Raw genomic sequence first — 13,604 nt, 5'->3', positions numbered from 1 at the left:
TGGCAAATCATTGCTCTCTCACCACTTCATTAAATCCTGGAACTCCAAACCACAAGCAATACTATGAGAACATTCCCTAAAATCATTTAAAACTCAACTAAAGTCCTACATACTAAGTTGCCAGCTCTGTACATATGATGTTCCTGGATAATCTCCAAACCCTTACTGCCACCACTCTTTTATACAACTGGCCATAATACAGTTACTTCTTTACAGTCTCTAACTATTTGACTATCATCTAACCCTCTCCAAAACCATGGCTGGTTCAACCAGTACCCTTTGCCAGTACTATTAACTAGCACCACACCAACTCTTCAAGGGAAGAACAAAAAAAATGAATGAATGAATGAATGAATGAATGAATAAATAAAAAAATGAATAAATAAAAAAACACTTCACAGTAATAAGTCGATCACAACCATTGGCTTATTACTCTTTTATTAAAGTGGGGGGGGGGGAGCAATGTTTTTATTACTGGCACACCAACACACCAACCAGATGTGGGCAGCATGATTAGTAATCCTCCCTGAATAAGATTACGACTGACACTATCATTATACACCACTTTATGTTTATGTTCATTATATTACACCTGTCAAACATTAATGAAAAGAGCAAACATACTAAAGTGGATTACATTTGGGAGTACCTCTTATTAAAGAACCCAGGACAGACCATAGGCTATCAAAATGAATTTGCTTTGCACTAATTATTTAATTCATACCAAGCTTTAGTTATCATTGCATACCCCTACAGAAACTACTCATCACAGTAACACTGTGGTTACTACGTCATTCATTGTCCAGTTATTCACTTAATCCACTTCGAAGAGTAACTTATTTTAAGCATCCCATGCCATTTTGCAGGCAGGTGTGTCTTCAAATGACTGACACTTGCTAATTGACAGTTATGTAAATTCAGACTGTTAGTTATGAATAATGTATGCATTTGTAACACCAAAGCCACAGGAATGGTAACATGAAAATACTTCTTACAATTTCTGTTGATTACTGTTAGCAATGCCGGCTTCCAGCAAGGGGGGGGGGGGCTTTCATTCCCTCCTGTACCCCATCCTAGCCTTTAACAACTCTGCATGATTGCAGTACTTATGGTGGGAAGTTTAGGGGAGGCTGCTGGATCCCAGATGGATGTGCTGTCACATAACTTCTTTTTTCTGTACTACTTCTACCTTAACAAAAAAATGTATGTAGTAGGAAAACCCTTTGCATTTCACAATACCCAGGCCATCTGTGAGGAGAAGGGGTGGGAAGGTATTGCTACTGTACATCCCTAGGGTGTGCTTAAATTAACTTATGCCCAATTCAGGGCCACAGAGAAGCCATAGCCCATTCCAGCACACAATGGGTGCAAGGCAGAGAAATTAATCCAGAACAAAGCACCAGCTCACCACAGTTTAAAAACACACAAACACATACAAAAGCACAAATAACTACAGGAAATCAGGATTATTGTCATTTTACATATGTTCACAAACACCAGAGTCACAACATCAAACAGCAGCTGAATGTGGGCATTTCAACATTTTACAGGACTGAGTGACTTTTATGTGGTATGAATAAATAAATTACTAACAAACATGTTACTGAGAGCAAAGCGACACAAATCACAGCTTTCAGCCTCTTTGCTCAAGAATCAGGGACAATGTCAAAATATACAGGGGACAAAGGCCCAAGATTAAGAACAATTTTTAAATATAGTTTAATTCACTTAGAAAGTTAATAGAACAACAGGCTTGACATCAACATGCATTTTCTGAAGAATGCTAATACAAACCTTTAATGACTGGCAAAACTGAGTGACTGTAACCCTCTGTGATTTACCATAAATCAGAAGTTTTACAAGGGACAAGGCTAAAAAAAGACAAATGCTATGGCACTAATAAAATGCACATGAATTTGTCAGCATGCATAATGAGCAGAATTTATATCAATGTAAAGACAATATTTCACTTTTTTCTATTATTAGACATACAGAATGGACTATAAACTAGTATAACAGTTTGCTAAGCAGTTTTAAACATGACCACTGACTATAATGAGCACTATTTTTTCTTTTCAATGCAAGGTGGTAAACCAAACAAAGCCAATGATTCAGTCACTCGCTGTACCAGCATTTCAAATTCCCAAAGAGATAAATATAGTATTTGGACAATTATTTTAAATGCCAAGGTAAAATGAACATTCATACCAATGAATACTTGGATTACGTGACACAATATCCCTTTCAAGAGCTTCAATCAAATCTTTATCATATCCTGCTCCATCAAATTTTTTTACTTCAGCCTCAACACCTCCATCTTGAGGATTCTTTTTGCCCTGCAATAAGTTAAAAGAAAAGTAGGTTCAAATCTTGTTCACATAGGAACGTGAAGCAATTATAGTTTTGACTGAAGAAAATAAAAAATGTTTTGATTTTATTTGCAAGTATGATTCTATAATTTGGTAAGATCAAATATGATATTAAGCACTTTCAGTCCTCAATATTCCCTCTGCCTGTATAATGCTCACTTTGATAGTTTTTAAAACAGCTTCAGCAGAAAGCACAGTCCTGATAAAGCTGCCTTATCAACGAATGCTGTAGCCATCAATCTAGGCAGGGTAAGATCAGTGCATTAGGCATGAATGATTAATCTGGTATATCCTAAAATTCTACCAAGCAACAGCCTTAACTCTCTAAGAACTAAAAGTAATAAATTATGGATATGGATAATAAGATACAAGCAATGAAAATGCTTTTAGTCACAGTAGTTTTATATACAGCTCAGGCATGTTTTTATCAACCAGAAGAGAAGTTGTGGATGATGATTAATAAAGAGGTATAGGAATTTATTTGGGGGAAGAGTGAAATAATTAAGTGCATTAGCTGATTATCTCAATAAAACAAGGTAATTTATGTATTAGTGTTTAATTATTGCCTTTGTTGACCAGGAAAGTCTGCCTAAGCTATGCAAAACCCCTTTACAGCAGAGGCCTGAGGAGAAAAGCTCCACATGCATATGTTAACAAAAACACTTACATTACAAACAAGTATTGTAACAGTATTCATAAAAGCTCCACACACATGCATTAACAAAAATGGTTAGATTGCAAACAAGTAAAATCCAACAATATTCATAGGTATGTCCATAAATTAGAGCATCATTCTTTAAGGAGGCAATAAGTACTTAGATAAGTATTACAAGCTCTGAAAGCTAGTGTTTCATGTTAAAATAAATAAGCAAAATAATAGTACAGTAGGAAGTCGATTATCCAAACATCAATTATCCGAATGCAACCTTCCAAAATTTTTTCTTCTTCTTTCGGCTTTTTCCGGTTAGGGGTCGCCACAGCGGATCACTGTCCACTCATGATTGGCAGTGGAGTTTTACGGTGTTGAGTTGCCAGCCCGGCGCCCAACCTTCCACAGAAGGCACACATGCACGCACTCACGCCTAGGGCCAATTTAGTGTATCCAATCCACCTACAGCATGTCTTTAGGATGTGGGAGGAAACCAGAGCACTCGGAAGAAACTCACGCAACCACAGGGAGGACATGCAGACTCCACACAGAAGGCACCCCAGCCAAGGATCGAAATGGAGAACCTCTTGCTGTGAGGCGGCAATGTTAATCGCTGCACCACCGTGGCCACCCAGCCTTCCAAAGTTTTTGAGTAGGGAAAATCATAAAGTCTGAATATGTAAACATTATATGTATTCACGTGTGCTTGTTTTTTGAGCTTATAGCCTGCCCATATGTGAAAAATATTTTTTTACTGTCCACTGGAATCGGTGAATGGTTGAAAAGTGTATTTATTCCCTGCGTGCAGAAAAAACAAGATTTTAGAAGTTTTTTATCCGGTTCAATTATATGTTTGATTATCCAAACAGTCTGATTGTCCGAACTATCCTTAGTCCCAATTAGTTTGAATAATCGACTCTACTGTAGTGGATTAAGAGTAAGGCCAATTTAGATAGTCAGAATTGGATAATTTGTGATCGGAAGTATATAGCTAGGAGTTCGACTGATAAGAAAGGGGGGAAAAACAGGAGTAGGTTGGGCTATGTCAGACTGTACAGAGTATGAACAAGAGATATCATCAGAGCTGTGTGATGTTAAGGAGGGTCATATGGGATTGATAGAGGGAGTAAGTCGGAGTGTTCTTCAAGAAAAATCTTGACTGGATGGGAAATAGGAAATTCACCCCAGGGATCACCTCTGTGGCTCTGCTCGACAGGTGCACAGGAAAATAATTTTCTTGGGTGGCGAAAACCAGGGTACCTTTTTGGCTAGGCTTACATAGGCCCAAGGGCCAATAGCCTAGTACCTACCTATGAACCTATAAGGTAGAAAAAAGGGAGAAGTGAGGTAAGAGAGTAGTGAAAGAAAGCTGGGGAAAAGAAGAAGGTGAAATAACATTAAGAAGAGGTAAATTAGGGTAGAAAAGGAGGAGCAAGATAATCTAGGTTCAGAGGGGAGTTGTGCATGATACAGTGAGGAAAAAGAAGATATTTACAAATAAAATCGTATGGAGGAAAGGGAGATGTTTGTGAAGGAAAAGGCAGAGTGTAGGGATGGAGGCAGAGTAAGATTTACTGACAGGAGTACAGCTTTAGAGCATGTATCCTGGGTGAGAGCAGGAGCATAGCCAGGGATTATTTAGGTGTTTTCTTATGGTTACTTAAAACTGTTTGGCTTGTTACAGGTAAGAAGGACTGAGTTCCACAGTTTTGCTACATAATTTCAGTATAAACATTCTTCTGCATAGTGTTAGATTTGGTGACATTGAGTAAGCACTTTCTGGTTGAGCGGAAATCTCTGTGTGGATAGTAGAGCTGGAGGGAATTGTTCTGCGGTTCTCTGGACTGTATAAAAGTTTGTGAGCTGTGAGTAATTGCTTGCAGATTAGACAGTAAGGTACTTCTAGTCAGCCCAGATATTTTAATACCTGGCAGTGGCTGAATCTATGTGAAAGGCTTGCTGCGGATTTCGCAATTTTGTTGTAGCAACAGTCATGTTTGTTTTTAAATGTGTTAAGTAAATTTGTAAGAATGGGGAATGCTTAAAGAACAGTTGGGAAGAGATATGCTGATGGTATGGTCCTCCTGAAAGAGTCAGTGAGGAAAGATTTAGCACTGTAGTGGAGACCAAGTTTTTGGTGTTTTTTATGACTATAGAAATATGTTGGTCATACTTCAGTTTCTCATCTACAGTGGTACCAAAAAGTTTTGTATGGTTGATCATTGCCACAGTGGTGTTTTTGGCTTTGAGAATTTTGAAAGACTGTATCTGTGCTAGTATATGTTAGGTATGAAAAACATTAATTTCGTTTTCTTGGCATTTATTAGTCTCAGTGGAAGAAATGGGATCATTTGAAACAGCTGTGGAAGATTTGCTGTGCTGCAAATAAAAGGGGCATCATCTGCATACTGAACAATGATTGCATGTTTGGTGGATTTGTGGAGTGCTGAAGATGTTACATAACAATGGGCCAAGAATTTAATCCTGTGGTACACCGACAGAGACTGGTAGGAAGGGGGAGAGGTATTGTTTCCATTTTACAGACAGCTTGTGCCCTGTTAGACAGGTAGCTTTGGAACCATGGGAGTTCAAATTGGAAGAGGCATATAAAGAAGAGTTGAATAGTAGCTTTTGGTGGGAGACTGTGTCAAAAGCATTTGATATATCTAAAAAGAGAGAGGAGACCAAATTATCTACACTTCATTTAAGGTTTACAGTATTGGTAAAACTAAGAATAGCTGTGGTAGTGTGATAGGGTCTAAAACCATACTGGATAGCAGATACAATGTTGGGCTTAGTTAGGTGATCCGAGAGTGGCAGTGAATGCATTTTTCTAATATTTTAGACAGCGGCAATAGAATGGTGATGGATCCACAGAAGAACCTCCTTTATGAAATGGGATTATGGGGTTACCTGATTTGATGGGGTACCTCAGAGCTATGCAGTTAAGGCTTATATTCCAAACTCAAGGAGATAGGGATGTTGGCAATTAAGGGTACAAAGAATAGACAAGAAGGGAGTAGAATTTACTGGAAGAAGCTGACAAAGGAACCAATGTATTGGGAACAAATAATTAGAGAAGGGAAGGTAGGGACAAGGCCAATAAGACATTTGGATTGATTGCCTTCCCTAGCAGGGACTGATATCAGAGTATATACAAAGAGAAAGGGACAGGGGAATCCTAAATGAAAGACCTGCACTGTTTGAGTTTTTACTGAATGTAGAACAGAAGCTGGTGTTGAAAAGGGATAATTAGTAGAGCATATAAAATACTGCACAACAACTACATGAATTAATCCGAAGTGGTCAGATAAGACTGGGAAGACAGACTGGATATGCAATTCACAAAAAACAATGAGAAGACATATGTATGGCTCCCAAATATGCAACAAAGTGTAGAAGATTTAGGAATTTTGCCTGGAAGTGTTCGTATATATACTTTTATACCCGAAACAGACTCCAAGGAATTGTTCTTCAGGTAGATGTCAAATGTTGCAGGTGTGGTGGGGAAGAAAGAGGTAACTGGGATAATATGTTTCGAGAGTACAGTGGATATAAAAAGTGTACACACCACTGTTAAAATGCCAGGTTTTTGAGATAAAAAAAAAATGAGACCACAATAAATCATTTCAAAACTTTTCCCACCTTTAATGTGACCTATAACCTGTACAATTCAATTGAAAAACAAATCTGTTAGGGGAAAAATATAAAAAATAAAAAACGTACAATAAGCTGGTTGCATAAGTGTGCACACCCTTAAACTAATACTTTGCTGAAGCACCTTCTGATTTAATTACAGCATTCAGTCTTCTTGGGTACACACCTGCCATCGATTAACCCCAAATAAAGTTCAACTGTCCTAGTAGGATTTTCCTGACATTTACTCAGTTGCCTGCTACAGCAAAATCTATGGTTCGCAGAGAGCTTACAAAGCATCAAAGGGATCTCATTGTTGAAAGGTATCAGTCAGGAGAAGGGTACAAAAAAATTTTCACAGCATTGGATATACCATGGAACACAGTGAAGACAGTCATCAAAATGTGGAGAAAATATGGGACCAGTGACGTTGCAAAGAACTGGGCATTCCTACAAAATTGATGAAAAGACAAGATAAAAACTGGTCAGGGAGGCTGCCAAGAGACCTACAGCAACAATGAAGGAGCTGCAGGAATTTCTGGCAAGTACTGGTTGTGTACTACATGTGGCAACAATGTCCCATATTCTCCATATGTCTGGACTGGGTCTATATGATAACATTGAAGTCTTAAAACTTTGAATGTTATAATATCGAACCATTTTGATTGAAAGACTATAACATTGAACACTCAGAATAGCGAATGTTTTCCCAGGGAAAAAATTTGCTGTTCTGACAAACATACACACAACACAAGCACACCAAAATAAATAATCCAAACACATACACTTCACAAAACCCTACACTAAACCATACATACACTACTAGCTATCCACTTACCTTAACCCAACCCTAACCCTAAGGTCCATAACTACCGCAAACTCACTTTACCCGCTCCCTAACCCTAAGGTCCCTAACTATCGCACACTCACCTTAGCCACTCCCTAACCCTAAGGTCCCTATCGCACACTCACCTTACCCGCTCCCTAACACTAAGGTCCCTATCGCACACTCACCTTACACGCTCCCTAGCCCTAAGGTCCCTATCGAACACTCTCCTTACCCACTCCCTAACCCTAAGGTCCCTAACTATCACACACTCACCTTAACCTGATCTGTTCGCACACTTACCTTACCCGGTCCGTAACCTTCGCTCCATAGTCGAGGAAATAGCGAAGCTGCAGAAACGGCCCACCAAATACTTTCCCTAGGAAAATATTCAATATTCTGTAGCTTCGCTATTTTCAGCGTTTGTTGCATAGGGTTCGATATTATAACATTCAAAGTTTTAAGACTTCGATGTTATAATATGGACCCGTCTAGACTATGGGGTAGGGTTGCAAGACAGAAGCCCTTTCTTACACAGAAAAACATGCAGGCCCAACTAAAATTTACAAAACAATACATCAAGTCTCCCATAAGCATGGGGGAAAATGTGTTATGGTCTGATGAGACCAAGGTTGAACTTTTTGGCCACAATTCCAAAAGGTACATTTGCGCAAAAACAATACTTCGCATCACCAAAATAATAAAATCCCCACAGTGAAGCATGGTGGTGGCAGCATCATGCTTTGAGGTTGCTTTTCTTCAGCTGGAACTAGGGCTTTAGTCAAAGTGGAGGGAATTATGAACAGTTCCAAATACCAGTCACTTTTGGCCCAAAACCTTCAGGCATCTGTTAAAAAGCTGAAGATGAAGAGGAATTTCACCTTTCAACACGACAATGACCCCAAGCATACATCCAAATCAACAAAAGAATGGCTTCACCAGAAGAAAATTAAAGTTTTGGAATGACCCAGCAAGAGCCCAGACCTAAATCCAATAGAAAATCTGTGGGGTGACCTGAAGAGGGTTGTGCACAAGAGATGCCCTCGCAATCTGACAGATTGGGAGTACTTTTGCAAGGAAGAGTGGGCAAATATTGCCAAGTCAAGATGTGCCATGCTGTAATTAAATCAAAAGGTGCTTTAACAAAGTATTAATTTAAGAGTGTGCACACTTATGCAGCCAGCTTATTGTATGTTTTTTATTTTTTATATTTTTCCCCTAAGAGATTTGTTTTTCAATTGAATTGTACAGGTTATAGGTCACATTAAAGTTGGGAAAAGTTTTGAAATGATTTATTTTGGTCTCATTTTTTATGTCACAAAAACCTGGCATTTTAACAGGGGTGTGTACACTTTTTATATCCACTGTATAATGAGTTGGCATACTACAAAAATTCCCTACAGAGTACTCTGTCAGGAATACTTGGCAAGCAAATGAGTATTACTAAGGAAATTATTTTTTAAGCTTGGATACAGAATTTTAATTCCCTAGACATAATAAGGCCTTGTTAAGTTTAATTTTGGTGGTTGCCAAAAAAGCAATTACTAGAAAATGGAAATCAAAATCAAAACCAACTATACATGAAGTAGTGAATACCGTAAACAGATACAAGAACAGGAGTTGAGATCTTTAGAAGAGGGTAAGAGTAAGAGTAAATTACACAGAAAGAATGGAAACTGTGGGAACAACGCCTGCAGAAAAATGTTTTGGAGGAGGAACGAGATTTAAGAGAATGCATGAATTGAATTATTTATGTCATGTTGCAATATAGGGAATGTATAATGTTTGCAAATGTCAACTTATTAATATAGTTTGATTACTATTATATAAATGTAAGTTTGCCTGTGTCACAAGTGATAATTCAATAAAGGGTGTTAAAATATAAATTTTCTAAAACCAAGCGACTTACAAACCATTGCATGAAATCATGAGAAGCCTTAAATGATGACAAAGAAAACTGTCTCTGATATCAGCACTCTAAATTAAAGTGAAATTTGCTGGTACACTGAGTGTAAAATTGTAAATAGTGGGTTACCACAGCGATCTACTGATGACTGCAAGCTGGGCACTGCTACCTTCTTATCCACTGACATTAAACAACTCAAGGTAGGGCTAGAATATGCACATACCTGGTGTACTGGAAACAGTCACACATTAAGTGTAAAAAAAGTGAAGCATTGTGGCATTTGACAAAAAAGGCTTTTTCCAGGACATGTTATAAACGGTACACCTCTTCAGACATACACATTCATACAATCCCCCACCACCACCAGCATTCGATTAGCATGTTTCAACCATAATCAGGAAATCCTTCTATCCAGTTAATTTCCAAGGAAATATCTTCAAAATTCAAAGAAGTCACCCTGCCATTCTACTCTTCTCTTATCAAGTGCATCACTGAATAAAGTGCCCCCTTCGGTATGTATAAATCAAACCATATTACCAGGGACACTAGAAAATTATGGAAACATTTACCAAAAATTGTGGAACTATTCAGCAAAACATTTACAAAATTGCAGGCTTCAGGACCCAACCTCACTATTCACTGATAGTTTGTTATAGTATATACTGCAACTTGTGCTAATCGTGTAGGTTGTTAGAAGTACAGTTGTGTAAGTTCAACTTAAAATAACAGGAGATGTTTCGAATGATCACTGCTGCAGTAGCCTTAGCTAAAGGTTATATCCTGCCAAGGATATAACAGCCGAACAGGTTCCAAAGCTTCAAGGCATCTTTCACATGCACAAACTGTCAAGCAGCTTGAGATGAACTGACTAAAAGGCAAGTTTGTGTGTGAAGCCCTTCAGAGTTTTCCTGCCAGCAAGTAGAGGGCGGCTGAGTCCTGATAGGGCAATGTTAGGAATAACAAAAATAAATGTCCACACCCTGGCATAAAAACACACCAAAAAACAAGGAGGGTGCAGGGAGGCAGAGGCTTCTGCAGCAGTGATCACTCAAGCATCTCTTGTTATGGTAAGCTCGACTTATACAACTGTACTATGTTATGCATACTGATCGCTGCTGCAGAGGCTTTAACTATATGAGTAATAGCCAACTATATTTGAAAGGAGGGAGGAGAAGGGTCCAGGAGCCCCTAGAGAATGGTCTTAGCGAAGCTTAATCTAGACCTAGAGAAGGAATCAAGCTTATAGCGCTTCGTAAAAGTATGCACACAGGACCAAATAGCAGCTTCTGGAATGCTTCTAGAATCCAGCCCTTTCCAAAAAAAATAGATGAAGTCTAGGGCCTGGTAAAGTGGGCCTTGACCTTGCATGGAATAGATTTTTCATGGTGAGTAAAACTGAAGATAATAGCATTAAACAGCCATTTGGAAACAGTGCTTTGACACAGGTTGTCCCTTCTTACCTTCGCAAGAAATGAACAATTGATTAAAAGATCTGAAAGATTTAGTTCTGTCAAAAATAGTACCTGTGTTGTCTGTGTACATCCAAGGTATGGAGTATCCTTTCTCCCTCATTTTTAGGTTCAGGACAGAAAATAATAGATGGATAGTTCTGCTTAAAGTAAACTCAAATACTACTTCAGGAATAAAAGAAGGATTAGTTCTTGAAGAAACCCTGTCCGTATAGAAAATGGGGGAGTGGTGACTTAGCATAAGAGATTGCAACTCAGATACCTTTCTTGCAGAGGTCAGAGCAATCAGTAAAACTGTTTTCCATGTTAACATCCAACATTAACATTCCATGTTTCCATGTTATCTTCATACTGCCTCTGGATACACCATCATACTCTACATACCCCTCAGTATGCTAAAAACTGGTAATTGTAAAACATATATAACCACAAGTATATATGTTAACTAGCAATGAACTCTAATGTATCTCTCTTATCAAATGATCATGACTGTTATATTACTTTATACTCAACCTTCTTACTTTTTAAACTCCTTCTTTTAATACTAAATACCTCTTACTTTATTTGTTATACAATTGTATATTATATTTTGAACTATGTTGGAGCTTTTCTCCCCGGGCCTCTACTGAAAATGGAAATATATCCAGTTGGACTAGCCTGGTCAACAAATGTAAAATAAAAATAAATAAATAAACATCAAGTCAGCCAGAATAGCTGGTTCCAATGGAGCAAGTGTTAACTCCTCCACAAGCAAAAGAAGTGTCTGTGGTGACTGACTGCTGTGGAGTAGGGAGGCAGAAGGGGTGACCTGGATTTAAGGATATCTGTTGTCTTTATCAAAACAAATTCTCTTCTGACAACCCTCAAAACTCATCTGAAAAAGATAAAGGATGCTGATGCTGGGACCAAAGAGATGTCATATACCACTATATCTTTCTCATGTGGAGTCTTGCTAGGGATATCATGAGAATCACAGATCTCATGAGACCCAAAATCTTGAGGTATTCCCTCGCAGTGACATAAGTCTGAGTAATCCAAATAAAGCTCTATTTTTCCAGTAGAAGAAAAGCTCTTTGAACTATCTAGTTGATATCCCAGGAACACAATCCCGTGTGGGGGAGGCAAGAAAGACTTTCGAATTTTCTCTTGGAATCCCAGCTTGGGCAAAAGATGTCTCACTCAAGAGAGATTCCTGACATTTTGAAAGACAGCAAAGATAAGCAAGTCATCTAAATATGGAAAATGTGGATACCCTGTACCTGCAATGAGATATAATTGGAGCTAGACACTTTGCGGACACTCTTGGTGCAGTGGATAATCCAAAGGGTAAGGCAGACAACCTGATAATGCGACCAAGACACACAAAACCTTAAGAAAAGCCTGAAGTCTGGATGAATAGGGATGTGATGATAAGCATCTTTTAAGTCTAGTGTTATAAGGAGACATGAATAAAGAAGAAGAGGTAACAGACTGCAACATGAGATAATTTTGAATTTGGGCACCATCACAAATAAGTTTAGGAAAGATGAAGAACAAGTGAAAACAAAAGGGTCTGATCTGCAGGATGAGGAATGACCCCCTGGAAAGGAGGAATTTCCTCACATTGCCATCTGTAACCCTGATAAATGATTTTCAGAATCTATTTGTTAAAAACAATCTGTTAGCAAAGAGAAAAATGGAGATTCAGACTTTCTCAAAGAAAAAAATGGCCAGGTTAAGGAGGAATTCACAAGGTCTCTGGAACAGTCATTCAGACTTGTCAAACTGTCCTTGGTTTTGGGAGGTTCGAGAATTCTTTTTGGAGGATCCTTGCCACTTCTTAAACATCTGTTTACCTGAATTCTGTTGAGACTATTTATTTTTGCCAAAAGTTGATGAAGAGAAATAAATCCCCTGGACAATTTGAAAAAGGAGGGCTGAAAAATCAGAGAGATTCCCTGGATCAGCTTACCCCTTTCATCACACTTTTTGAGCACCTCTGCAGCAGAGGGCCAAACACTAAATCTCTATCCATGGGAGAATTTAAAATCTCATTTTTATGTCAGCTGGGAGGTTATGAGAACGCAGTCAAGCAAACCTACTTAAAACCGCACAAGTGGCCATAACCCTGGAAAAGTATCGACAGATTCATACACACATTGTAAACAATGACTAGTGACCTGTGCAAGAAAAGAAATTAAGTAACTGTAAGTCACTGAAACAATTAGGGTGGCTGGAACTCCCCCACATCTTTCAGTCACCCAACTAACTACAGTGCACAAAATAATCTACAGACCCACAGACTGTCCTGCTCTCTCAACTCTGTTTGCCAAATATCATCCCAGCAGGCATCTAAGATCTGAAAATCATCTACTTTTAAAAGTAGATAAGCCAGCCTTACCTGCTGGTCAACTCCTCTATTTCTTCACCATCGCCAAACTATAGAACTCACTTCCACCTTCTATAAGAAACACAAGCAGCACCACCACCTTCAAACAAATACTGAAAAATCATCTCAACTCTTCCTGGCTATGTTCCTGCTCTATAACCTAATCTATCACTCTCCTTATATGATTACTAAACTCCTATGTCTTTTGCTACTAGTGACTGATGATAATTTCTCCATATTTATTTTTTATTTTTATCTTCACTTGTTGACACTGGTACAATGTTGTGTCTTTCAGCTTTTCCTGGTTAGGGATCGCCACAGCGGAATTCCGGTCCACTAATGATTGGTAGTTGATTTTTACGTGCCGAGTTACCAGCCCTG

General features: G+C 38.5%; 1 protein-coding gene across 3 annotated transcripts in view; it reads right to left on the bottom strand.

The window, feature by feature from the left end:
- Positions 1–13,604, bottom strand: part of KATNAL1 (katanin catalytic subunit A1 like 1) — a 928,864-nt gene that overhangs the window by 400,043 nt on the left and 515,217 nt on the right. For all 3 annotated transcript variants that reach the window (XM_044073252.1, XM_044073251.1, XM_044073253.1), the window contains one exon: positions 2,209–2,336. In XM_044073252.1, the coding sequence (XP_043929187.1) occupies positions 2,209–2,336 (128 nt within the window). The remainder of the gene's footprint in view (positions 1–2,208; positions 2,337–13,604) is intronic.

Source organism: Protopterus annectens, chromosome 5.part1 (assembly GCF_019279795.1).
Source record: "Protopterus annectens isolate FY-2018-M chromosome 5.part1, PAN1.0, whole genome shotgun sequence".
Classification (NCBI taxonomy): Eukaryota; Metazoa; Chordata; order Ceratodontiformes; family Protopteridae; genus Protopterus; species Protopterus annectens.
The sequence above is the reverse complement of the archived record's forward strand: the minus strand, read 5'-3'. Positions and strand labels throughout refer to the sequence as shown.